This window comes from Camponotus vicinus, unplaced genomic scaffold (genome assembly GCF_025532165.1).
Source record: "Camponotus vicinus isolate PSW18456_S1 unplaced genomic scaffold, iyCamVici1.0 SCAF_7, whole genome shotgun sequence".
Taxonomy (NCBI): domain Eukaryota; kingdom Metazoa; phylum Arthropoda; class Insecta; order Hymenoptera; family Formicidae; genus Camponotus; species Camponotus vicinus.
The window spans coordinates 5,626,758-5,654,337 of record NW_028141979.1 but is presented as its reverse complement, the minus strand read 5'-3'; the positions used below and the strand labels follow the sequence as shown (position 1 = coordinate 5,654,337).

Sequence of the window (27,580 nt, the reverse complement as noted above, 5' to 3'; positions counted from 1 at the left end):
GACCATTCGTGCTGGTAATAATGAATATACTTACAATGTATTTCTATTATTGTACAAATCATGACATAAGTAATACTTTTCCAAAATTAAATGAAAAGATGATATAATTGTAACAACTATAAAATACATTAATATATAATTATTATACAATTATAAATTAAAAAGCAATTAATATTCATTCACTGATGTCATTATCTTTTGTTACATTTTGATGCAAAATTAATAATATTAAGGTTTAAAAAATACGACAAACTTATAAGAAATTAATTTTTTTCTGTTTGTACTATTGAAAGAAGTTGGAAACAATTGAGTTAAAGTATTCTCTCGAAAATATTAAAAGAAAATGTATATTTTCACATCACAATTTTTTGTCTGTTGGTAGCTCTCTTTGTCGATACGCATATATAAAATTTTTGCTGCAACTTGGTGAGGAATGTCACTTGCTTTTTTCACCATCTTGAGTTTCTCTGTAAAAAATTTGAGATATTTCCCACACAAGAAAGCCGGCGGTGAAGCTCGCGCCGAAAAGCGCGGTCGCAGAAACTCGATATTGAGTTTTCTCGCTTCGTAACCCACAAGAGATGAATTCATGGCGTCGTTTCGAGGTTCCTGCATACGAATGCAATAAATATTTAATGCGCGTGTAATGTACAAAGTGTGCAGGATGGGTCATTTCTATACGGATATTTTTCTTCTCATATCTTTTTCCTTTAAAAAATATTTGATGCGATTTGTCACATGCATTTGTCAATATTCTTATCTTTATATTTAAAAATGCAATATTCAAATAAAACAGTCGTTACATTTTCCTATTAACAGACATATTTTGCGGGATGAAAAGGTCATAAAGCAAATTCTCGTGAGATATTTCTTCAGTGACCGATTTCTCTGAAGATTGCATTTATTTCTCATAATCTGTATTGCTCACGCAGAAAACACATTTAGCAATTTCATGATCGACGATGTCGTTTTCCATAGAAGTAAATGTATAACGGGGGCGAACCACGATAGCAAATTCACATTTATACAGAATATCTTCGCAAGAACATTTTTATAACTTTCATTCAAAATATATTATTAGCACTTTGAACAAAAATATAAATATAATTAAATGCGTACATTCAGTGCCAATCAACATTATGTCCAATTAAGATGCACTGCGGTGTGAGGCTTGTGTTTCTCGTTATTCGTAATAAAAATAACGAATAAGTAAATGACAGATGTTCGAGAGGAATTCTGATTTTAAAACGAGCTTCAATGTAATTAAATTTCTAAACTTAATCGAGAATAATTACACAATTGGTGATCGATGGTGATCGATTATCCGCAATCAAGCATGACGAATATTTACTCGCAATCAATTTATTTGCTTGAGTAAATTAAGCTGCTAATTTCATCGGCAGCGATTTCGCCTGACGATTTCGCCTGGTGAGGCAAACTGTCCCATCACGTTAATTTTTGACGGATTTGTGAAAAATGGGCGACTTTGAGAGGTTATCAGCCGGTTACACTCGTACATGGAAATCCATATCAAACCGACATCAATCACTTTGATGCCTGATATTTTTGGGCGCCCTTCGATTCACTCAGAAGATAATCCCGCCGGATATTCTTCGAGAATCTCCCTCTCATCGACTGCGAGAACGCGTCGAAAAATTAATGCGCCTTCTTAAAATACGAAAGCGACTTCATCGTTGAAAGAAAAGAGATATCAAGTCGGCTAGAATAATAATGGATATTAAATTTTGATCTCATAATGTAAAAACATTCACTTCTAAAATTTTGTGCGTAAACATACGATTGTTATTAATCTTCCATGACTTTTCATGCATTAATTAAAAAGAGAAAGAAAGAGAAAAAAATCGGTAATCTCTTGATAAAAATTTTACAGTTTGATAAAAAATTAATTAATTAATTATACAGCATATCTTACAAAAATAATTTCTTATTTTGTCACATAATATTTAAAAAGATTACAAGTAAAATTTGTTTTACACATGTCAGTTTGATTTTCAGTTTTCATTTACAATATGATAAAGTTTTCAATCAAATGCGGTCGATCCTGTAAAGTTCCTACAAGATATTATATCGTGCACAAAGCAAAAGCTTTACAAACTTCCTAGCAAAACCTGTATTCAGTTCGTAAGCTACTAAAGCTGTTAATTATGTAGGACTATGTATGCTATATTATTGCAATCTTGTCTGTGAATATTTTACATCAAATACGTACCATCATTCGCTTAATTTTCCATGCTGATTATAGCATGTTCTTTTAATATTCATTATGTGTACTTTGCGCGATTCTAGCTTTCTTTGACATCGGAATCTCCTCGAAACTCGAATGCTCTCTTACTCGAATGCTCTCTTACTGTTCTCATAATAAATCAATTTAGCAAATACTGCATGTATTTCCTATAAACTAACTAATTATAGTTTCCTCTTTAAATTGACATCCCACATTGAGCTAACTTTGCATATAATTTGTCATAATATATCGTTAAACAATAGTTTGGTCTTTGAATATATTTACATAATTTTCGGAACGTAAAATTAACCATTATTACGCGAATCAATTATGTTATACCACAGTCGATTTAATTATATATATAATAAAATATATAACAAATATATATAACTATATAATAAATATATATATATATAATTTAAATTATTATTCCATGTATTTCACTTGCATAATATTTGCGCAACTCTAACTAAATTTTAATATTCTTAAATTCCCGTACAAAAAAGTTGAAAGTTACGATTGAAAAGAGTGTCATGCGTGCAAACATATGCATGAAAACGGACGACACGTGAAAATTTGTTTGATTGCGTTCGCGGCACAAATATAGCGATATATATCGATATGTACGTATATCTATATGTATACGAACGTATAAAATTCTCGGAAAACTGCGGCGATACAGAATTTTCTCGGTGGTTGATTTTTGTTCGTCGATATGCCGACTTATTTACCACGGCGAATATTTTTTCGGCCGATATTTTATCGTCGTCTTCGGTCGCAAATTATTCGACGAGCAAGACTGCAACATCTTCAACGATCCGCTCATTGATATTGCAATTCAATTTCCTAGGTCAGAAAATAAAAAGAGGGAAAATATTTTAATAACATATATAAATATATTACATTGAGCCTTATTTCGTGCATATCTTAATCTCTTAAAAAATATTTATATGTGCTTCTATATTTTTTTATTATTAAGCAAAGTATTATTTTAGAAAAGAATCATTCTTTTAATTTTTAATGTTATATAAATAAATTTAAATTAATAAAATAACTTTTTATATTCTCTATTATTATAATTTAAACATAATAAGCAAGAAAACATTTTTTATCATTTTTTTAGACGGATTACAATCGACATCTCGAGCAACTATTTGAACGCGTAACGACTCTGCTTATCGATAGCCTGCAAACGAAGATAACCATTGACAAATTGGACCAAGTTGTCGAGCTTCATGAGCATTTGGAACAAGTGCGTCATTTATTCGGTAAGGAGCATTTAACTGTCAGGATGAGATTTTCTTTTTGACGAGAAAGAAAAGTGATCTTTATTACAGACAATGATTAATCTTATCATTCACCATTCATTTGTCGCCAGATAAAAATATCACCGATAAAACAATGACAGCGGAAAGAACCCATTTCTTAAAGAAAGTCGAGAAATTGTCGAATTTGGTATCAGCGATTAAGTTATGGGAATCTTCTCGCGAATCGGAGTTACGAGATATCGAGTCAAGATTGGAAAACCTGTCGATTTCCGTCAAGAAGGATCAATGTCTGAATGCTGGTGGAAAATTTGAATGGGTGGATAGTGTATTAGTAAAGGTATTCTATCAGCGACACAAACTTTTGTAGATTGTTTTATCAATAGAAAGAGTTATATTTCTATTACCGGAACTTATGAATATTTTACGCGTTGAGATACAAATATTTTGTAGGAAACATTTTGGCAAGATTGCTTTAAAATGAGTGTTCGTCATATTTGATATTCACCGAACTTGATTTAGGCAACTTTTATAATGGTTTTCTAAAAGTATCCTTTATAATGCTTCTCATATTTTATATATCGCGAGTAGCGGTAAAGTCGCACCACTTTGAACTTTACTTCGCACGTTGGCTTTCTCAATATTTTATCCTTGACATACGATAATGTATAAGTGTTGCTGAAGTTTTAATAGAGTCAAAAATTGCGACTTCCAAAACTTTTCTAACGCGTAAAGCTACTTCATTTTTACTGCAATTGTGAAATGTGAAACTTTAATATCTTATGTGCAACCGTTTCTACATCTAGATAATATATCTTATTCATATTTATATATTCTCTATGTATCTATATGTCTATATAGACATATATTATCCAGATAAACTTCTAATTATCTGTTTTCTTTTCGTATTTTCTATCAAAGTTTTAATCGCCTTTAGAGAGAAACTAAAGTAAAATATAAAAAAAAGGACATCTTAAAAAGAAAAAAAATAGAATAATATATTAATTACTCTACAAATCGAAAATGTTGAAATATACATATCTTTTTTGTGCCTATTTTAAGAAAATATATTGATATTGTAGAATTTTGTCTTTTGATTAACAAAACATTTTTTTAAGGCAATATAATAACAATATAATCATCTTTTAGTGCTTGCAAGATGGCACTTGGCTGCTCATTGACCAAGTTAATTTATGCAGCCCCGCTGTATTAGACAGACTTAATGGACTGTTAGAGCCAAACGGTGTTCTCAGTATCGGTGAGCGGGGTGTTGATAGCGAAGGCAATGTCATTACCATTAAGCCACACGAAAATTTCCGTCTATTTTTAACTATGGATCCCCGATACGGCGAAATTTCCAGGTAATTTCTCTTTCGGTACTTAATCATATGATAATCATATTTTAATCATGTGATTTCATTATAGTTAATCGCGTATAAAAATTAAAATTCAGTTGTTATTCGACTCCAAAAATATATCAATTCATAACTCTACATTATATTATTATATAAACATATTTATCAATATACACACACAAATAGAATAAAAAAGTTGCTAGCAAGATGACTTTGTTGTAATATTTAAAGAATACAATAATCGTTGTATAAATTCATTACATATGATTACAATAAAAATTTAAAATTATAATTAATCGGTGTCGAGCTATAGTAATTCTATCATGATAATATAACATATTTATTATTTTTGATGTATTCATCATCTTGGATTTTAGGGCCATGCGTAATAGAGGAGTCGAAATTTACATGTTTGGTCCGAAAGAGAACATCTATGATGATGCGATCGATCTCAAGTCGCTGCTGTATAATGCCGGTATCCTGAGATCGACAAATTGCGATGCATTGCTCGAGATTTACGACAGGATGTCGAAAGAAATGATCACGGTGGACCGATTTAGTATAGTCGATTTGTTGCAAACCGCGTTCCTGACGAAGCAACGATCCCTGCGCGGATTCTCCGCGGAGCAATCGATCAGAAACGCGTGTATTGACGTCTATATAAAAGCTAGACCGACGCGCGACTCGCGATCCAGGGAGTACTTAATTTCTTTGATCGATGAAGCCATCGACCGACATGTTTCGAACAATGAAGAGATCTCGGTGATCGATTTGGATGCCGCCACGTGGAGCGTAAAAAATCTGCAAGACAATTCGAGACTCACTCTAATCAGACAGCAAAGCTTATTGTTGAAGGCGGCTGTCAAAATGTGCGAATTAAGTCTAAAATCTACTCCAGAAAATATTAAAAGAAATATTGTTACATCGAAATTATTAAACGACTTTTGCGGCTTTAAAGAGGATGAAGAATATATATTGAACGTTGACATTAATGAGGTATTACCATATTTCCTGTTGAATTTTTACGAACAATCCTCGCGAGAAGATGCACCACTCAGGAAGAAGTGGATCTCGAGGATGTTGCGAGAAAACGTAATATTTAGCGAACTTGAGAAGCAGAACGCGCTAATGGCGAATGTAATTGCATTGTTTCGCTTCCGTTCTGCAAATGTGAAAAGTTTGCCTTGGGATTTGCGGCAGCTTGTTGGAAGAATGGCATATGAAGACGCTTGCAATGACGCAAACAAATTGTTACTGTTATTGTATGCTCGCAGTAGGATACTCAAAAATAACATAATGGAAGTGAAAATATTACAGGATGAAAACGTGATATCTGTCAAACAATATTCCAGCATTGTACATGATGGTAAATATTCTAGATTGTTTATTCTGTGCCGTATGAATTTTTCTTTATTTTTTAAATTAAAATCTTTAATATTTTTTAAAAAATGTTTCTTTCGATTATTTATTTTTTATTCTTTTCGGTCCAAGACATGATATTTAAAATCAAAGTTATTAACAAGATAATATTTACAGGTAAACTATTCTCGCAATTGAAGAACCAACCGCTTATAACATATTTCGTACAATTCATTGAACGAGCGAATTCTTATATCGAGACAACTTTACGAGATAGCGATATAAACATGAATTTTGAAGAATATGTTGAACTGAGGAGGGAATTAAAATGGTATACGAGATTCGAGACACTGGGCGAAATGACATTAATAAACAAGTTGAAAAAGTCCAAAAGCAAATTTACGAATCTGAAACAGATCTCTTCGTTGTTAAAGGTGCACTATAAGTGGCTGCTAAAATTTCTACGCAAATTGTTCACAATAGCTGGACAATTTCCGAATGAGAAGACCGCAAACGAAATCGAATTATGGGAGATAGTATCTCAAGTAAACAACCAACTAGATTCGGTGTTTGATCCTATCAAAAAGATATCGAAGAGAATTAAAAAATACTTAATACTTCCACCGCCTCACTCCTCGGAGAGCTGCATGAATGTCCACTCAGAGTTAAGAAGACTAACAAAAGATTTCAATGTAAAGAACGAAGGAGGCATGAGCCTCCAAAAACAAGAACTGAAAATTATATCTGTACAATTGAAGGACGCGCTATCGATGAGACATCAAATAATCTCTCTGTGGAGCGATGTTTATTCAAGGAAACCGATCGACGAGATGACGAGCATCGTTGAAGTGGAGCAATTCTGCGAGGAGAGCCACATTCGTCTACGAGTTTCCACAGATATCGAGAATGTTTTGAATAGAGTGCGTTTACTTCCAGAGAAGGAAATGACGCAGTTGAACGCGAAGATACACTTGTGGCCGATCCATGAGTATGTCTTTATGTTATTTGCCTGTAGACTGCAAGCAGAGATGTGTCAGGAAGGAACGATTTCCGCTGCCACCTTGATGGAATGCCTCACAAGATTCGCAAATGTGCCCAGTATACCAAGCAATTTGATCGGCTTGCTGAACGCGATGACTCGAGCGGAGATCGAATATACGCAGAAGATTTTGTTGCTACCGGAATTGTTCTATCAGCTCGCCCAATTCGCTCGACAATCTTACGCAGTCAAGAATACGAACCGCTTTTTACATTGGCGTGGTATAACAGAAGAAGATATGGAGGGATCACAAACTTCCTATACCGAGTGCAAGGTTTGTATCTTGTTTTTGTATAGAAAAGAATTTTGACTTATATATTTAACTTTAGAAGTCGGAAATTCTCTTCCTCTGAAACTAATTATTCTGATTTTGTCATTTATTTCTGTCAGAAGTAATATAAGAATCTTTCAAGATCCGATATATTAAATCATTAATGTGTGTGTTTGCACATATATATCATAATAAATAAATATTATAAATCTTATGTATATATAAAACTTGTAGTATACTTTCAAAATTAAAATAATATAATAATATATTAATTAATTAAATACAATTTCAAGTTAATTTCAAATTAATAATCATATACATAAATATATTTATTCTTCATTGAAATGTTTTTCTTTAAACTTCTAAGTCATTCATTGAAAAAAATGTTATTGATAAATATTACATTAATTTTTATTTACGTATATTTATAGACGGAAAGCTACTTTGGTGGAGCCGTTCTCTTAAACCTGGTGCTGCAATTAATGTTAAATAAAACAAATGGAGAAAAAGAAAGAAAGAATGTACTTTCTGCAGTCGCGCTTGGAACATATACAGCGCAAATAGATCAGTTGCAGCTGCTGAATGAGATTTTATGGCGAAATAGCATTTCGTTAACAAACAAACGATATGACTTAATTAACAGCGACTTGATAACATTGAAGTTTTATTTACGCTTATACTTATCCGCAATCGATAGAATGAATGCCGAGGATGATGTACCTAATCTAATTGCGAAGGCTATAGAAAAGCAAGGTGGAAGTAACGCGACTGACATAAGAAACAGGCTGCAAACCGATTATTTTCAACCGATAGAAGAATTCCGTAAAGTGTGCAACGAGATAAATAGCATCGACGAGACAAGTATCGGTGAAGAGGAAGATATAATTCGACGAGGAAGAGCATGGATATTACTCGGTTATATTCAATTGCTAATTTTTGGAAACTTGGATCTGATCGATCCCGTGTACAAAGTGGAACTGAAACTCGAGTATTTAGAGGAGGACATTGTTGATTGCAGAAGAACGATATATGTTACATCGTTACAGAATCGTATTTTAGGATTATCAGCGGAAAATGAATACGCTCATCCTAGAATCGTAGCCACGAAGAATTGCGAGAAAAATTTGCTGAAAATGAAAGATAAACTCAGCGGTTTGAAAGCATTCAGATCACCATCCGTCAGTTTTGCTTCGCTCAGCAAGGACTGCGCCAATTTCAGGAATCAAATAGGTTCTTACAAAATGGTGGAAAAGCACATGAGTAATCTATGCGCGATCGCAAGTCAAGAGTGCAAGTTAGCCAATTTTTTGACTTTCAACACCGTTTTAGAAGAAGCGAAAATTTGGAGTTTGTCGATGCAAGGATTCGCTGAGCAAATTGAAGCAAAGTACTTCTTAGTTTATCCAGATGTGATTCTTCCACTGCTGACAGCCTTAGCACAATTAAATCACGGCGTTGATGTGCTAAGGAATGAAATTCGACAACGGATATCTTTGCATACAAATGGAATGGTCAATCTCGAAGCTATAATATACAATTTAATCAGGTTTCCGACGATTGGTCAAGGACAAGAAAGCCTTTTGAATCTGAGCGATTTGTGCGTTTCTAGAAGCACGAGAAGTCTGATTGAAAATTCGGACGCGTTTGTCAAGATGCAAAAACAATTTCAAATATTTAAGTCAGGTTTATATGAATTGCATAATCATATAATTCTCAACAAAAGCCTGACTAAAGCACTGTGGCTTGACGCGAACGAGCTGTTGCAGCAAATAGTCTTGATTTGGAAGCAGCAGCAACAGGAGGAAGAGAAACGAGCCGCAGAAAGGGACAGTCTATACAAGAACAAGATTGAAAGTCACGGCAGTACATTGACTGAAGAACAAGAACTCGCCCTGGAAGTTCGCAAACTATTTCCCACGCATCGCGAAAGAGATTTTCACGACATAGAGGATGACTCGCAGTCTTCCCTCAATCAGAATAATGCATTGCCACCCAAATCAAACGAATCGGAATCAACTTTTAGCGGTCTCATCACCAAGGATGACATCAAGGAGATTCAAGAGATCCATTCAAACATTGTTACATCCTTCATCACGTCCAAATGGATATGCAACAATTCTACTTCGGTATGCTCAACGGATTATGTCGGACCTTTAATTCAGAGATATAATATTGTGCATGGAATGCTCGATCATGTACTACCGAGTTTGAGCGAAGACCTCACAATTAAACTATACAACAGCTTAAATCTCCTAGTCACTTTGGGCCTGCAAGCGAGTGAAGAGGAAAACGCAGCTCGAATTTTACGCGAGAACATTGGACAAACAAAAGCATACGATTTCTATAAAGAATGCAACATCAAGGAAGTAAAGAAATGTCTGCCATTGTGCGAGGGAATTCTAAATCGCGTCAATCAGCTGCTGGAAGAATGGCCAGAGCATCCCGCTCTAAAGTCGATACGATGTATAATAGAGAGAATCTATACATTCTCGATCACATCGCCTATCTCCAGATTCTTGACGGGTCTCGAGCTGCTGTTTGTCAAGATGAAGCAATGGGAAGACAACGCGCATAGTGGCGTCAGTATGAAAGACTATATACCTGCATTGACACAGCAAATAGTATCGTGGAGAAAACTGGAATTGTCTTGCTGGAAGGGATGCCTCGATGCGACGTATGAAGATCTCAGATCAAACACGTCAAAGTGGTGGTTCTTCCTATATGCATTGATCGAGAGTTACAATAAGAAATCCGTAAAGAGTGATGTCGAGCGTATGAATGCGAACGATGAGACTGTCACTAGGGAAAAGTTGGTGGAATCATTAGAGCGTTTCATGAATGAGTCATCTCTCGTCGAATTCGAATCGCGATTGAATCTTCTCTTGACATTCCATTGTCACGTGTATTACTTCGACGACAGTGATGTCAAGAACGAACTTTCGGCTGTATTGTGGAATATATATAATTATTACAAGCAGTTCGTGGACGATGTAAACGCGAGAATTGCCGCATTGAAAACGCCCATCAAGAAGAAATTAGAAGACTACGTTAAAATTGCGCGATGGAACGAGCTCAATTATTGGACGGTGAAAGAGACGGTCGATAAGACGCATCGCACCTTGCATAAGTATGTAAAGGAATTTCAGAACGCGTTGAAACAGAGTGTATCTTCTTGTTTGATTATTAAATCAGGACCTTATAATACCGAGATCAAACAACAAGGCATCTGGGATGTTCAAGAACATCACAAGTATATGATCAATTTTGAAGATTTTATCGTAGAGAAACTTTCGCGATTTATGGAGATAAAAACTCTGTTTACAAGTGGACTTATTCTAAGAGCAGATACGTTGCTGACAACGGCCAAGAATCTATGTAAAGAAATAATCCTGACAAGCTCTTATCCAGGTATACGATCAGAACTTGAGAAATTTGTGATAAGCTTCATGGAGCAGAGCGCGCGTCTTCGGGACATGAACGTCGATAGAAGCTTGCCAAAGGGCAAACAAAAATCTCAGGCGAAGAGTATCTTGCAGCAGAAGAGAATGACGCTCGCCAATTACTTCAAGGCATTGACTCAAATGGGTGTGTCCTATCGTACCGGTGCATTAACGTTGAAGAACAACGCGGACAAGGTGATAGACTACACGGTGTCACCTTTGGATCTGTCCACAATCGATCGGTATTTCAAATTAAAAAATACCGATCAACACATGTTGAGGCAATGGCAGGGCTGCGAGAAGTATTATTACAAGTCTCTCATCAGATTAAACGCTCTCAATGCGATGCTCAGCACAAGCCAAACCGACTTGGGGTTACAAAATATGGAACGTTGCCGAGGGTATTCTGCACACATGATGTTGATGGCTCATAGACAGAAGATGACGATAGCCCGGTCGTTTGATCGGTTTTCATCGTTACGTATACAGATTTCAAATCTGTCCGAGACGCGCAAGGAGGATCTGAATATATCGAAGCAACGCAATGGCCAAGATTGCGTGAAGAGCTTAAAGACATTGCTGATAACATTGGAAGCTGGATTCGAACAGTTGTTGCTGTTTCTGCAATGCTGTCCCGCAGAATCACCGGTGGATTCGAATAGAGCCGTGCTCACGTTAAACGTGAACGCGCTTCCTATAATTGCCATCTCTCAAACTGACAAAGTTTGGAAAAGCGCGAACACTCTGCTGGAAGATAGTTTAAAATCGATAAAAACAACCGTGAAACGTTTTCATGTCTTATTCATGCCGTTTGAAATATTACCAGTAGATCATTCCGAAGATTCTATCCATGCTTTATTAAGTTCGAAGCACTTTGAATTCTTGGAGCAATGCTACGCGACGATCGAAAACCTAAGATTGCAATCTAAACAACTGAAACAACTGTTTGAGAATTCAGACGTTGTGCATCCTATCTGTGAAAATATAGCGTTCTTGGATACGAAAATGGAATGCTTCCTTCGTGACTATGATGAAAATTTACGAGAATTTATAGAAGATGAAGTGCAACTAAAAGAAAACAGTAACGCTGTCGAGCAATATGAATTGGCCTTAGAACACTTAATAAATACGATATTACTTATTATACAAAAGAAATATAAAGATCATATTAATTTGAATAAAGATGTGACACGTTCAAGTGAGAAATCAAATGAGGAAAATAATGAGAATAATGAGAATAATGAAAATAATGAAAATGATAGAAATGTAGACGAAACAATAGAAGATAATGGATTAAACGAAAAACTTGTTAAATTCCTTGAGCGGGATATAACCGAATTGAAATTATCCAAAGTATCTAATTCATTTTTCAATCTTCTACTATTGATACATAAATTCGATCTACAATCAGCAAATCACTGTATCGGGTAAGAATTGTTTTATTATTCAATATTTTTTAAATAGCATAATCTTAAAATTTAATATAAAATTTAATATGTTTCTCTCAGAAATCTTTAGAAAAAATCTATATGATTTGTATTTATAAATGAAAAAATATTAATAAAATTAATAAAATTAAATAAATAAAATTAATGAAACTAATGAATTAAATATTAATAAAATTTCATAAATATGAAACATGAATTTCAAATTCTATGAAATAAATTAATATAGATAAGTGCATTATTTCTTTCAGATTGCTCCTGAAATGTTTACCACTGCTGGAACAATATCTCTTGTTTACTCAGTTTTATTTACATGAACAAGTAGCGTCATTCCGTGTCACATGTAAAATGTTATATCTGCAATTAAATGTTTTCCTGGACTTGGCTGCAAATGGATTCTGTGTGCCAAAAGATTTAGATCTCGACGAAGCCGAAACAGATGAATCGGGGGAGAAGACGGGAAAAGGTGGAATGGGCTTAGCTGATGGTGAAGGAACGAAAGACGTCTCCGATCAAATAGAATCTGAAGATCAGCTTGAGGATGCAAGACCCGCAGATCAAGAACAAGAAAAACAGAACGATAAGATGTGTAAGGAAGAGGAAAAGGGAATTGACATGTCCGAGGATTTCGACAGTAAGCCACAGGATATGGAGAAAGACGATGATGATGAAGAGCAAAGTGACGATGATGAGAATAATGATTTGGATAAGGAAATGGGAGAGACAGGAGAAGGTGCTGAGCAGCTTGATAAACAAATCTGGGGTGATGATAAAGAAGAATCCGAAGAGAATAATCAGCAATCAGAAAACGAAAATGAAGATGAGGAGGAAGGTACGGGTGAACAAATCGGTGAGAAGGAAATAGGTGCAAAAGACGACGAAGATAAGAGAAAACAGCATGATGATAACGATACGAATCATGATAAAGGAGAAGAGGAAAAGAAAAAGGAAATAAATGAATTGAACGAGCCAGAGATAGATGAAGATCAAATTAATCCTCATCATGGAAAATTCCAACCTCAACCCGAACCTCAGCAACTCGATTTACCAGAAGATATGAATTTAGACGAAGAGGATAAAGAAGATAAAGAAGATAATGGCGAAGAGAAGAATCCATTCGACATCGATGAGATGAAGGATTCTGAATCGTTGCCAGAAAATATGGATATGGAACTTGAGAAAGAAACTGGAGAAAACGAAGAAAACGATGAGGGGGAATCTAGCGAAGACGAAGACAAGAATTGCGAAAATATGGACTTGGATAAAACACAGGAAGAGCTCGAAACTAATCAGGAAGCTAAAGAGAACGATAAAGAAAATGCAGGAACCGAAAACACAGATGAGGAACAAAATCGGGATGAAGAAACGGAAGAAGAAAAGCTGCAGGAGAAGGCAGCGCCAAGTGCAGATGATGCGAGCAAGCAAATGGACGCTGCACAGCAAGTTGAAGAAACGATGGAAGGTTCGCGAGATATAGTGGCACAACAATCAAATCAGGCCAACGATCAGCAGGAGACGTCAGCTGAAAATACTACTCAAGAGGATAGCAATGATAATGGCACCGGTCAATCGGAGTCGCAGCAGGAAAATGGGCATTCAGGGTCTTCTAAGCAGGAAATTATTCCAGCTTCGCAGATGAATAACATGACAAAATCAATCGAGAAAAGAAAGAACCCAGGCAAGAGCAATGAAAATCGCAGTTTGCTAGACAAACTCGAACCGAGACTGAAAAAGTTGAAAACAATGTACACGCAGGATGAAGTATCGAAGGAGGAGAAAGAGGATGATTCGAGTAACGCTGATGGAGACAAAGCCGAACTAGCCAAACACGTGAAGGATTCTGAGAAATTCGACGATTACACGCTCGATGCCGCGACAGAAGATCAAGTCAGGGAACAAGCTTCTAATACAGATAAAGAAAAAGAGAATCAAGAAGAGAAAAAAGATGACGTTATGGATGTGGAAATGCATGAAGATGAGGAGAATAACATGACAAATAATAAAATAAAGGAACAGAGACCGGAAAAAATTTCTGAGACTTCAAATGATAAACGCAAGGATTCCGAGGGTAAAAGAAATAATATTGAGAACAATCAGGAGACGATGATCGAGTTGGAAGGAGACATAATAGAGACTATGAGGGTACAAAGAGGAAATGAGACCACATTTCATACGATGGAATGGAATATAGAGGAGAACTATCTTGATTCTAATTATACGGAAAAAAAACGATTTGAAGTAGAAAAAATGTTAGCCGAATGGACGCAAATACCATCTACGGAGGAAGCTGCAGTCGCGTGGAATTGTTTGTGTTCGGTCACGGAAGTAGCTGCTCGGGATTTATCGGAGAAACTGAGACTGGTTTTGGAGCCTACGCAGGCGTCGAGATTGAGGGGCGATTATAAGACAGGCAAACGCATCAATATGCGGAAGATCATTCCGTATATAGCCAGCCAATTTCGCAAGGATAAAATCTGGCTCAGGCGCACAAAGCCTTTTAAACGTGATTATCAGATCATTCTTGCATTGGATGATTCCAGCAGCATGGCGGATAATCATTCCAAAGAATTGGCTTTCGAATCCTTATCGTTGATTAGCAAAGCTATGACATATCTGGAAGTAGGGCAACTTGGTGTTGTAAGCTTTGGAGAACAGGTAAAGCTGTTGCATCCTTTAGGAGAAGCCTTCACAGAACAAGGTGGATCTAGGTATTTATATTTTAATATAAACATTTAATATAAATGTTTAATATAAATATTTTTAATTCAATAAATTATAAACTAAAAATATAGTTTAGTGATAAATAATCTTTCAATAGCCATTTTATATGTTCAGTTTTGTTTTGACTTCATTTAATTAAGATAATTTTATTTTATTCAATATATGAAAATCTTTCAATATTTTATTCTTTTCATTTTTTAGATTAATACAAGAAGTGAGATTTGATCAAAGAAAAACAATGATTGGTCAATTAGTTAATTCTGTAGTGGATATGTTTGAAAATCAGTGTACTTCATCTGACAATGCTAAGCTGCTAGTAGTATTATCGGATGGTAGAGGAATATTTTCAGAAGGAACAAAAAGCGTGAACGATGCTATAAGGAGAGCTAAATTGGCAAATATCTTTCTGGTGTTTATAGTAGTTGATAATCCAATTAACAAGGTAATTTTTAATCGTATTTTAAAGTGATATCATATTATCATTGCGATATATTAATCATTCAAATTAATTATAGATGGATTAAAAAAAAGAGCAATTACTAAAAAGCTCGGTTTTTATCTTTTCAGGATTCCATATTGGATATTCGTAAACCTATATTTGAAGGTTCAAAAGTAAGATTTCAATCATACATGGATAGCTTCCCATTTCCATTCTACATAATTCTTAGAGACATAAACACATTACCAGGTGTTCTAAGTGATGCTTTACGCCAATGGTTTGAAATAGTTGGGAAAATGGATACTTAAAGTAATTTTAGGCTTAAGTAATTTTAAAAAATTAGTTTAGAAATTTGTTAGTTTTAGAAATTTGTTATATTCACATATAGTTCTTAATTATTAAGTGTATGTAATGTGTAATGTAACGTGTATACATGTGTATATCAGAAATTGTGATAATTATGAACTTTATAGTTTTTAAGTAATAAGAATTTATCATTTGCAGATCTTATACTATATAAACTGAATTACATTGCAATAATTAAAGTGAATAATCAGACTGTATTTAAAATCCTTTGTTGTTATTTTTTACTATTTTATGTCTTAAGCCTAAATTATTTTCTTTAACCTTATCATATGCTATACATATTTCTTTTTAATATATATCATGAAAATAATGCTTAAAATTTTTTTTTAATTGATTTAAACTTATATATAAATTTGTTACATAAGGACAAAAACTTGGCAATTAAGCACTTGAATATAATAAATAATTAATTTAATTATCAAATTTTTAATATTAAAACCTATAAATAATATCATTTTTCTAATTAGAGTGTTTATGGTTTTTCAGCCAATTATGTAAGGTATATTAATAATGTTGAAAAATTCAAGTATTTGGTACTAAACTCAACCAACTTCTACCCTCTCCATCAACAGATGAGGGAAATCTGATCTGTACTAATCGCACATTTTTGTCCTCTACTATCTCTTTATAATCCGTAGTGGCTGGCATAACTATTGTCTCACCTTCATCATTCTCATTATAAGCGTATACCGTTTCCACTTGTTCTACAGCTTCGGTTTTGCATTCTATATCGTCATTTTCCACGAAATCCATCTATAAGAGGAAACATATAAAGATATTTGATACGACAAACGAGTATCACTGCAAGTTTTCGAGAAATATTAGTTTACCTGATCCTCAACAACGATATGATCCACTTCACCGCTTACAGTTTCTTCTGCAGGTATATTCAATACAACAGTCTCTTCGTTATAAATTTGATCTTCTCCTTCTTGCTGTATAATTACGTGATCTTTCAATTCAGTCACATACAATCCGGCTTCATTCAGCTAAACAAACAAATATAGCATTCCACATTAAAATTCCATGTATATTAAAATGTAAATTTTACATTTTAAAATAGCTACTTAAATTATTATTAAAAATAAATATATTAAAATTTTTTTTACATTTTCTATTTGTCAATGCATAACATTATGTAGAGTTGATACAGTTTGCATAGCATATTATGTCATGGAATTATATTATGGAAAAAAAAATTACCTGTTCAGTTTCAGTTTCTTCCATCAATAGTTCGCCATTATCAGGAATCGTTATTACTTGATCATCTTCTGTTGTCAATCGTGGTTGATTCACTACTATGGTATCATTTAAGTGACCCTAGATAATGAATGTAAATATTAATATAATAAGTAATGTTACTAATAATCTTTTATACATTGCAATATATGGAGCAATGTAGAAAATAAATAATATAACATATAATAAATAATAAAAAATATTTTGTAATAAATTATATATGATTTATATATTTATGTTGAGAAGAATAGATTAACTTCTTTTTTTATTACCTGAGTTTGCATATGGGCATAAAGCAATGGTTTTCTCATAAATCCCATTCCACACCTCAAACATTCATATGGTTTTTTATCACTATGAATAAATCTATGTGCATTTCTGTTATCCCTGCTATTAAAAGCTTTACCACAGACCTGAAAAAACACATTTACATTAAACATTCAAGAATGAAAATAAATCGAATGAAAAGACATTATTTTAATAATAAATCTAAAGTTAATTTCTTACCTCGCAAAGATACGGTTTCTCGCCCGTATGTATGCGCCTGTGTTTCTTAAAGTGCTCAGGATAGACGAATGTAGCTGTACATACATCACATTTGTATGGTCTTTCGCCAGTGTGAGCTGCTTTTATATGGTAATCTAACAACCTTCTTCGTTTGAAACCTTTTTGACATTTGTCGCATTTGTAACGTTTATCATTATAATGCGTTGCTCGCTTGTGGGATTGTAGATTCGATCTCTGACTGAATACAAAAATAACAACTATGTTAACTGTCGTTTGTGAATTATTAATGTAACTACAGGGACTTGTATTGCTATAAATCCCATTTTGCTGAATACTTACCTAAATGTTGCTCCGCAGAATTCACACTGATATGGTTTCTCACCTGTATGGGTTCGTTCATGATCGCGTATTTCTGCTTTACGTGCAAATGCTTTGCCACATATTCTACATATATATGGTTTATATCCAGTATGCACTATATTGTGTACTTCTAAATTGTGAGGCGAGCCAAAAGCCTTGCCTAGTTTAAAAAAAAAACAGATATTAATATAAATAAGAAAGTGTTATATATATAAAATAAAAGAGGTGCTTGATATATAAAGACATTAATTTGTCAAAAAATATAGACTCTCTTCAATAAAATATCATATAAATCTTACCACACTGGTGACACACATGCTCCTTTACTCCATTATGTGTTCGTTCATGTTGATTTAAATTTTGCTGGTTCAAAAATGTTTTATTGCATTGAGTGCACTCGAATGGACGAGGTCGTACTTCGTGTGTTTTTATGTGCGCTTTATATGTATATTTGGATGCAAAATCTTTATTACATGTCTCACACACATATGGGCGTACACCCATATGTGTATTCATGTGTTCATCCAATAAATTTTTAGAACTGAAATAGAATTAATGATCTTATGCATCTGACATTTTATTTATATCCTACAATTTTACTTTATTTGCATAGTATACTATACCTATATCTCTTTCCACATATGTCACAGGGCCATGACTTCACTTGCGGATAATGTATTCTCTTATGAATTCGGAATAATCGTAAATTACTAAATATTCTATTACATATCTCACATTGAAAATCCCCTTCCTCCTTTGCAACATGATCATCAAGATGCAAAGAAAGTTCGTTTCTTTTCCTGAAATCTTGCCCACACACGTCGCAAATATACAAACGAGCGTCATGCACATCTTTCATATGCGCTATAATAGTTTTAGCATCTGCCGTAACTTTTTCCTTTTCATCTGTACATAACAAGCAACTGTATGAAGATTCATCTCTAAGTACAATCTGAAAAAGATAAATATCAATATGTACCATAATTTTTTATAAACTAGTGTAAAAAAAAAGTTGTTTTGTACATACTTGTTCTTGATTAGTTTCTACTTTCATATTGAGTTTCTTTCTCAATTTCTTTTTTAAATTTTGTATTGTGACAGATTCATCTGAATTATCATTTAGTTCTTCAACTTCCAATACAATTTCTTCTGGATTTACAAGAAATTCTTCTTCTTCTTCTGGCGTATCATCTGGTGTAAAGTCCTTATCAGTTCGTATATCTCTCTCCTATGAATATCATTAGTACAATTATAGAATATTACGTATCATACATGTAATTTATTGATTTTATCAAGTTTTATATAGCATTTTTTACCTCTGTTTCATCATTGTTTTGATTTTCTGTATGGTCTACATAATCATGATCATTATATTCTTCTTCATTATAAAGTATATTAGGCAATTTCTTTACTGTTTTTTTATAATTGTTAAACAATTCAAGCTTGATTTCTGTTAATCTAGTTTCAAGTTCATCGACCTATATAAATCATGAAAAAGTTGTAGTAAGATTTCTCGACAAATTGACTGTTAACAAAACTATGAGCGTAATGCTTTACCTCATTGAATAATTTAAAGCATTTTTTACAAATGACAAGGGAATGAACAGATTCCTCATTAATATCTGTTTTTAAAACGGTTGCTATAATATCAGCAAGTGGCTTCTCTGATGTAGTATTAATCGAATCATTGAAGATGCGAACACTATTTCTAGTAGATACTCCAGCTTTACTATTGCACACTAAGCAGTGTGTGCAATCCTTATCAGAATCAGCTGTCATTTTTTCTGCTATAATTTAAAAATTTTATCTCTTATTGGATATTAGATTTAAGTATATAATATATAGTATAGCTTTAAATATATAATTCAAAAATTCAAGCTTTAAATATATAATTTAAAAATTCAATTTCGAGAATCATCTTTAAAATATGAAGAAAAATATGAACGCGATATCGAATGTAATAAATTATTTAGAAGTTTGATACTCAAATTGTTTAAGAAATCTGTCATTTAAAAATCTAGCGATATTTTTTGTAACCGCATATTTTTACATAATTTGGGATTTCTATCATGGATTCAACATGCATATAGAGAGAATTAATTTTAATATTTAAAATTATAATTCATCTCGAAAGTATTTAATATTTAAAATCGTCAATTAATTATGCCCGAGCGCCAGGCTCCATGGCACCATGGCACGACGCTCGCCCTTGACGAGCGAAACGTGGACGCGTGTCGTTTCTGTGTCGCGACTCTAGCGCTAAACATGGCTGTTCCGATTCCCTTCAGCTTTCCATGGTGTGTTTACACTCGACGTGAATCGAGCAACGCGTAAATCCCGGGATCTCGAACAATTGGGTTTAGCGCTAGACGCGATAAAGCTTGTTGGCATGCTTGGATAATCGGATGATCGCCATTAATTGACAGCGTCGTTCGATTCGGCGCTAAACCTGGCTGTCTCGTCTCATGCCACGACGTTTACGTCTTAGTTTACGTCTTAGATCGCCGAGGATATTCAGCGCGAGAAAAGAGAAAAGAGAGAGCTAGTCATCTCGACACAGCCATGTTTAATCGTCGCCGAATGCAACGTCGTCGTCCAGAGCTCCGCGTGTCGCATCGCGTCCGGACGAGACGCACGCAGAGCGAGAGGCAGATATAACGATAACAGACAAAAAGTTGCCAGCACTGACTTGAAATTTTCGTCCCACGGACGCGGACGATTGGCAGCGAGTGAAACGGCGAAACTGTCCTGGCGACGGCGTTCACGCCCGTTCACGCCTGACGCGAGGGGCTTATCTGGTCCGAAAATGGCGACTCACGTTGGAATCTCGAGACAGCGTTATTCGGCGCCGCGCGTTTTTACTCCCCGGCAGCTGTCCCGCCGCAGAAAGGACCTGGAATATTGCATGTGTCGCGTGAAAGGTTGCGGCGGGTAGAGCGCGCCCTCTGTCGGAAACGCGGCAAGGAACGCCACGTTCCTGCCTTGTACGCAAGCGGCTGATATTAAGTAGACTTGTCTCTGTCGAAGATATTAAGAGACACGCTGGTATCTCGCAATAAATACCTTTTTCCTTAAGATACAGGAAAGAAAGGAGAAATGAGAAGTCAATTTATTTGATTTTATTTATTTTTTTTTTCGTATAATAGAGACGTTTCGAGTCTTTTACAAATTGCTCTGATGGTAACGTCGTGTTGCATGTGTCTATAATTTTAGATTCATTCTTCGTAATTTTGCGCTTGCTGTAATTGAGGTAAATCGATATAATTAAAGGGAAGAGGAAAGATGTAGATTCGACAGGGACAGATCTTTTTATGGATTTAAAATAATTCTCAGTTTATTTAAACAGTTGAATGAAAATAATCGAATTTATGATACTTGCGCTTGATGAGGATTTAAAATTATGTTAAATACTGTAATATATATACATTATATATAGATCAGCACTTAATGGGTGAATTATCTATGATCTTGAAATTATTGATTGCTAAAATCAAGGGGTATAAATTATTTTATCCTATTTAATAAAAATATTAATATAAAGGAAAAGATATTCTTGTAACCTCTTATTCTTCTTATAATCTGCATATTTTTTTATAACCTTCCTCTAAAAACAAAATGTATGTATCATTTTATTCTAAGCAAGTCGTTCAAGTCACTTCGGATTAATTAATTTGCATTTGAATTTACATTGGAATTCAATTAAATTGTTCAAAGTCCCAGTTGCACATTAATTTAAATTTCATTTGACATGATTCTTCTCTATTATATTGTATTTCAAGAAATAACGTAAAATCATTCAATAATCTTGGTTAATTCAGAAATTATTGACGCGATCAAAAAGCTGTAACTTCGAGTATTACTGCCGCACGAACGGTAAACTCACGTGAAATACGTGTGACAATCGTGCTCGTGTCGAGGTATAATTAGGTTTGCTCAAATGAACAAAAATGACTCGATGAGTAGATACGGGCCTCTCGTCGGCGCAATTGACGAGGGCACGAGCAGTGCTAGGTTTCTGGTACGAGACATTTTTTTTTTTAGCATGTAAATAATTGCAACGATAAGCACGCATAATGAGACGAAATCCCTCATAATCTAACTTTTAAAACACGTATATCTGTCACAAATAATTTGTATAATGAAAATAAATTGAACATTATCTTAATGTTAAAATTTAAAGTAATAACAGTGCCTTGTAAATGTGTGTGTTTAGATTATAATTTAGTGATATTATAAGAATTATAAATAAACTTTTTATGCTTGCTTATATTTGCTTGAAATTAATTTTTTCATTATTAATTTTTATTAATATATTTCTAATATAAGAATGTACTTGTTTTTCTTTGTATTGCGATAATATAGGTTTTTGCAGCGAATACAGCAGAAGTTTTAACATATCATCAAGTTCCGATATCGCAAACATACCCAAAAGAGGGATGGGTTGAACAAGATGCTTTAGAAATATTAAAAGCAGTTAGAGAATGCCTTAAACAAACTGTATTTAATTTAAGACAACTGACGATAGACCCAGCCGATATAGTTGCAATTGGTATAACAAACCAGAGAGAAACTACAGTTGTATGGGATTCTATCACAGGACAACCACTTTACAATGCCATAGGTAAAGTTGCTTAATAAATATTTATGCATATATATAAACTAGATATTTTCTGTTTGCAATAATTTATGATTTGAAAACACAGTATGGATGGATATGAGAACCACATCGATTGTGGATGACATATTAAAGAATATACGAAATAAAAACAAAGATTACTTGAAGCCACTTTGTGGCTTGCCGATTAGCCCCTATTTTAGTGCATTAAAGTTGAAATGGTTGTTGGAAAATGTACCTAAAGTTCAAGAAGCATTGATTGCTAAACGTCTTATGTTTGGCACCATTGATTCCTGGCTAATTTGGGTTTGTTTATAAAAATATTATAATATAACAAATCTTATATTAATATATAATATTTATGTTTCAATTTTGCAATTAGAATTTGACTGGTGGTGCTAATGGTGGTGTTCATAGTACAGATGTTACAAACGCTTCGAGAACAATGTTAATGAATATTGTGACTCTGAAATGGGATCCTACCCTGTTATCATTTTTTAAAATACCTGCTGAAATTTTGCCTGAAATACGAAGCTCTTCCGAGATTTATGGTTATATACAAGATGAATTGCTACAGGGCGTTCCTATATCTGGGGTAATTCCTTGTTTTATATTTAATTATTTGTAATATAAAATATTAAGTAATATCCAATAGAGCTTTCAATGACGATAATATAATATTTCTATTCTAAGATTTTATTTTATTCTAAAATATTAAATGTAAAATGTATGCTAGAAAAGATTTAATTCTAAAATGAAAATTACTTATTCTAGTGTTTAGGTGATCAACAATCAGCTTTAGTAGGTCAAATGTGTCTACAACAAGGACAGGCAAAAAGTACTTATGGCACTGGTTGCTTTCTTCTTTACAATACTGGCACAGCTGTAAGAAATATTTTATTGCGTTGTTACAATATTATATAAAAATAAATGTTTAAGTTTAATTAAAAAATTATCTTCATTTCAGATTGTGGATTCATCTCATGGTTTATTAACAACAGTTGCTTATCAATTAGGAGCAGATGCTTCTCCAGTATATGCTCTTGAAGGGTCTATTGCTATCGCAGGTGCTGTTATACAATGGCTGAAGGATAATCTTGGAATGTTGACTAATGTAAAAGACTGTGAAACTAGTGTTGAACAAATACCAACAGACAACCGTATTGTTTTTGTGCCAGCATTTGCTGGGCTGTATGCTCCATATTGGAGAAAAGATGCGCGAAGGTTATCAATTTTATCAATATGGAAACATTTCATTAAACTTTAAAGCACAACTTTTAAATTTTCATAAATCAATTGTTTCAGTATTATTTGTGGTATCAGTGAAGATACTAATAGCGCACATATTATAAAGGCAGCTTTGCAGGCAGTATGCTTTCAGACAAGAGACATTTTGGAAGCTATGAAAGAAGATACTGGCTTAGTATTGTCAAAACTATTAGTTGATGGTGCAATGACTACTAATGATTTATTAATGCAAATGCAAGCTGATATCTGTGGAATTCCAGTAGGTAAATAAGATATCAAATAATTCACATACACACACATACACACACATGTTATGCATAGATGAGCAAAGTAAGGAGAATGTGGCATGTTACTACTGGCTTTTTTTCATTCCATGGAGAAACTTGCGCGAAACGAACGAGTTTTCATCAGGTCTATTGATATTTTCTTGCTAGATAGATTATATGTATACACATATATACATATAATGAGTTATACACAAAAAATAATACAAATTAATTTATAATTTAGAAGTTAATAAATATATGAAATTCTATAAGTCAGGCCACTGATGTGTGAAACTACTGCACTTGGGGTCGCAATTGCCGCAGGAAGCGCAGAAGGAATACGCAAGTGGGATGTCAAGATTGATGCCGCCGTTCCTAGTGACATTTTTTTACCATCAATAACTGAAAACGGTGCTTATAACACAACAATTATCTCTTTTTTATTATTAAACATTAAAATTGTTTTATAGAAATTACTTGAATATATTTGTTTTAGAACGTGATATTTTATATTCTCAGTGGAAAATGGCTATTGATAGGAGCTTAGGTTGGGAATTACTTCCAGAAACAGATGGTAAGCAATGAATATTAGCGATGATTGTTATTACATAAGTTTTTAAATGGTAAATATTTCTATTACAGATAATATAATAGATATACATAGGTCGACTGCGGCCGGTGTATTTATAATTACCAGTATGATAGTGCTTATGATTGCTAAGTGCAGATCTACCTTATAATGATTCGTATACAACATATTTCATTTAAGCAAGCCATCAATGGAACTAAAAATAACATTTAAGCGTGATATTATTTTATATCAGTATAAATATAGTATTATTGAAGAAAAAAGAAAGTCAAGAATAAAAAGTGCCATATTAATGTAAAAACGTCATCAAATTATTTCAAACATTTTTAATGTTTTAATTAATTTTTTTTACATTACAGTTTACGTCAGTTTTATAGTTTCACATTTTAAATCGGTCTTTTCGTGTTATCTTGAACAATAGCGTTTTCAGAATTCTCACTTTTTTGAAAGTTTGCTGAAGCAATTGATATTATATGGTCATTGAATACTTTGGATTCCTTATTTGATGGTATAGCAGATATTAGTTCCTGTGATAACATGTAAAATGCAATCAAGCACAATTCATGAAAATCTTGTATAATCTTATCAATTAATTCTTACAAAAAATCTGCCACTGATCGACGTTTGAGCGACGACGGATGTCTCTAACCAGGCGTCATTTCTTATACTGTTGATGCGCAATCGTATCGATTGGGGTACTAATATACGGCTAATGAGAGAACGGCATGATCGAGATACTTTAGGAAGCTTAGGAAATCCCACTCTATTTTGTACTTGCTGAAAAAAGAGAGAAAGGACTACATTAAAGCAGCGAATAAATATGTGAAATATATGGTAATTTATAAATAATTTATGTAAAAAATGATAATAAATAATCTCTTTTAATTTACATTGTGTGCATAAGTTTATTATTTCTATTTATACTCTATATTAATATTTTAAATTTATTTGTAATGTGATTAAGTTAAACACATTATAATTTCTAGATGGAAATGCATTATATTTATATCCCAAAGACGTAAATACGAAAAAATTAGCATCGATCTGGACTACATTGAGTATTCCCTGGCATATACCTGGGTACCTTTAATAGTTGCGCGTGATTTGTGTCGTCGAATGGCAGCCGACCGTACACCATAGTATAAAGCACCACTCCCATGGACCATATGTCGGAAAGTTGAGGCTGGTATGGAATACCTCGTAAAATTTCGGGTGATGCATAAGCATAACTGCCACAATAAGTTGTACTAAGAAGCCACTCGCCATTTTTCGGTTTCATTTGGCTTCGTGCGAATCCAAAGTCCGACAATTTAATATTAAAATTATGATTCATAAGCAGATTTTCGCACTTTATGTCTCTGTAAAGATTTCCAGAAAAAAATTATTGCGAAACACTAGAAGATGATCTCGACAAGCTTAACAAATATTTATTTTACATTAATTTTATTTATTTATTTTAATTTTTTACCTATGTACTATGCCACGATCATGGCAATAATCAATAGCCTCCAAGAGTTGGCGAAACCACTTCCGGCTACGCATCTCATCGATGTAAATATCGCGACGTATTACATCAAACAAACTGCCGTTTTGTGCGTATTCCATGATAATGTACACTCTATGAAAAAGCAGAACGATTTATAAAATATCGACAAAAATTTCATATAACAAAATCCTGTAAATCGCTTTTAATACACCTATTCTCGTCAGGTCATTTTAAAAATGTTAATTTTAAAAATGTTAATTATTAAAAATTAATCGACAATAAAACATTGAAAGCACAACTCAACCGATGAGTGGTTTCTATGGCCTGCAGGAAGCGAATCAGATTTGGATGTTTTAATCCTTTGACCACTTCGATCTCACGAGGTAGAAATTTTGTAAGATGATCTTCAGGCGCTTGGAATTTCGAGACTATCTTCACCGCCACGTGACAATCATGCCGATTGGATTTTGCGATCTAACAATAAATAAAAAATATTTAAAATTTAAAGGAAATTTGACATTTAAAAAGAAATAGAGTAGATTTGGAGTACATTACCTTGACTGTGGCATACGATCCAGCTCCTATAGTCTTCCCGAGAATATAACCGTGCGACTCGAGAACTGTTAATTTTTTTTCTGATTTCTCGTCATCCTTTTTGTCGTCTGTCGATCTCATACTAAGCACTCGTTCGTTTAATGTATGCTTTATTACTGGTATCATCGCCATTTCCGGCGAACATAAGGTTTTTGGCTACAAGAAAAAAACGGTAGAGAAATAGAATAAATTACAAATTTTAAAAAACTTATTCTATGATATATATATATGTATATTATATGTCTAATATTATTTTTTTATGAAAACTAGATTCTTATTTAATTTATTAGAATTCATTGGAATGGATTTTGGATACAAACCTCAATAATTTCTTCATATTATTTTAAATAAATTTTTACTTAAGAGATGACTTATTTTATTTATATTGGACAGCTGCATGTTTTTTTTATTTGTTGAAATAATAGATTTAATTTGATTTTGATATATGTGAACAAAAATTTTGAATTTTTAATATGTTTGGAAAGATAAATGTAACAACTGAAATGTGAGAAATATCGGGGATTGAAATTATGATAAAGTCGATATATTCAATTATTTGAAATGAAACAGATAGGGATGGGGAGATAAATATTAAATTAAAAATTAAATAAATGCTAGAATCGAGTCATCAACTCACACGAGATAAGAATTAAGAAAATTAAGAAAATAATTATATAATATATTAATGACGTGTCGACCCTTATTAATTATATCTAAAAATGCATAAATAA

General features: G+C 33.5%; 4 protein-coding genes across 9 annotated transcripts in view; 2 read left to right on the top strand and 2 right to left on the bottom strand.

The window, feature by feature from the left end:
* The window catches only part of LOC145974009 (midasin), an 89,587-nt gene extending 73,436 nt beyond the window's left edge, over nt 1–16,151 (top strand). The window contains exons 12-20 of the mRNA XM_083103728.1: nt 3,369–3,513; nt 3,624–3,850; nt 4,660–4,871; nt 5,243–6,231; nt 6,402–7,537; nt 7,966–12,401; nt 12,671–15,127; nt 15,342–15,582; nt 15,708–16,151. Coding sequence (XP_082959854.1) covers nt 3,369–3,513; nt 3,624–3,850; nt 4,660–4,871; nt 5,243–6,231; nt 6,402–7,537; nt 7,966–12,401; nt 12,671–15,127; nt 15,342–15,582; nt 15,708–15,887 — 10,023 coding nt within the window. The 3' untranslated portion in view covers nt 15,888–16,151. The remainder of the gene's footprint in view (nt 1–3,368; nt 3,514–3,623; nt 3,851–4,659; nt 4,872–5,242; nt 6,232–6,401; nt 7,538–7,965; nt 12,402–12,670; nt 15,128–15,341; nt 15,583–15,707) is intronic.
* On the bottom strand, nt 334–20,956 carry LOC145974011 (uncharacterized). 3 transcript variants are annotated; one of them, XM_083103734.1, is made up of 13 exons: nt 20,741–20,956; nt 19,609–19,838; nt 19,368–19,529; nt 19,079–19,279; nt 18,675–19,003; nt 18,351–18,592; nt 18,031–18,211; nt 17,692–17,929; nt 17,457–17,597; nt 17,149–17,265; nt 16,776–16,934; nt 16,608–16,698; nt 334–3,091 (listed from the first exon to the last, which is right to left on the bottom strand). In XM_083103734.1, exons 2-13 carry the CDS (start codon nt 19,828–19,830, stop codon nt 3,084–3,086), a joined length of 2,091 nt encoding a protein of 696 aa, XP_082959860.1. In that variant the 5' UTR covers nt 19,831–19,838; nt 20,741–20,956; the 3' UTR covers nt 334–3,083. The 3 variants fall into 3 exon arrangements, with proteins under 3 accessions (XP_082959860.1, XP_082959859.1, XP_082959858.1); XM_083103733.1 differs by lacking the exon at nt 334–3,091 and having other exon boundaries at nt 12,894–16,698; nt 19,609–19,835; XM_083103732.1 differs by lacking the exon at nt 334–3,091 and having other exon boundaries at nt 12,894–16,698; nt 20,741–20,955.
* LOC145974014 (glycerol kinase 3) lies at nt 20,468–25,296 on the top strand. 4 transcript variants are annotated; one of them, XM_083103737.1, is made up of 11 exons: nt 20,468–21,096; nt 21,870–22,069; nt 22,414–22,672; nt 22,755–22,972; nt 23,049–23,261; nt 23,441–23,551; nt 23,634–23,890; nt 23,972–24,177; nt 24,454–24,591; nt 24,677–24,754; nt 24,823–25,296. In XM_083103737.1, the coding sequence occupies exons 2-11, from the start codon at nt 21,989–21,991 to the stop codon at nt 24,918–24,920; spliced, it is 1,659 nt and encodes a 552-aa protein (XP_082959863.1). In that variant the 5' UTR covers nt 20,468–21,096; nt 21,870–21,988; the 3' UTR covers nt 24,921–25,296. The 4 variants fall into 4 exon arrangements, with proteins under 4 accessions (XP_082959863.1, XP_082959861.1, XP_082959862.1 ...); XM_083103735.1 differs by having other exon boundaries at nt 20,468–21,301; XM_083103736.1 differs by lacking the exon at nt 20,468–21,096 and having other exon boundaries at nt 21,580–22,069.
* LOC145974021 (testis-specific serine/threonine-protein kinase 3) lies at nt 25,083–27,357 on the bottom strand. The gene is made up of 7 exons (XM_083103756.1): nt 27,170–27,357; nt 26,811–27,005; nt 26,560–26,729; nt 26,238–26,387; nt 25,854–26,127; nt 25,370–25,546; nt 25,083–25,296 (listed from the first exon to the last, which is right to left on the bottom strand). The coding sequence occupies exons 2-7, from the start codon at nt 26,979–26,981 to the stop codon at nt 25,156–25,158; spliced, it is 1,083 nt and encodes a 360-aa protein (XP_082959882.1). The 5' UTR covers nt 26,982–27,005; nt 27,170–27,357; the 3' UTR covers nt 25,083–25,155.
* Nucleotides 27,358–27,580: the final 223 nt, after the last annotated feature.

Bases quoted from the DNA above. Each gene is read 5' to 3' on its own strand.
- LOC145974011 (XM_083103733.1), bottom strand. From the start codon at position 19,830: ATGACAGCTGATTCTGATAAGGATTGCACACACTGCTTAGTGTGCAAT. The intron at 19,530-19,608 runs GTAAAGCATTAC...TGATTTATATAG, and splicing joins GCTTTAAATTATTCAATGAG to GTCGATGAACTTGAAACTAG. The intron at 17,598-17,691 runs GTAAGAAATTAA...GTGTTTTTTCAG, and splicing joins AGAAACCGTATCTTTGCGAG to GTCTGTGGTAAAGCTTTTAA.
- LOC145974014 (XM_083103737.1), top strand. From the start codon at position 21,989: ATGAACAAAAATGACTCGATGAGTAGATACGGGCCTCTCGTCGGCGCA. The intron at 23,262-23,440 runs GTAATTCCTTGT...TACTTATTCTAG, and splicing joins AGGGCGTTCCTATATCTGGG to TGTTTAGGTGATCAACAATC. The intron at 23,552-23,633 runs GTAAGAAATATT...TCTTCATTTCAG, and splicing joins TTTACAATACTGGCACAGCT to ATTGTGGATTCATCTCATGG.
- LOC145974021 (XM_083103756.1), bottom strand. From the start codon at position 26,981: ATGGCGATGATACCAGTAATAAAGCATACATTAAACGAACGAGTGCTT. The intron at 26,730-26,810 runs GTAATGTACTCC...ATTTATTGTTAG, and splicing joins GATCGTATGCCACAGTCAAG to ATCGCAAAATCCAATCGGCA. The intron at 25,297-25,369 runs GTAAGAATTAAT...ATGTTATCACAG, and splicing joins CGATCAGTGGCAGATTTTTT to GAACTAATATCTGCTATACC.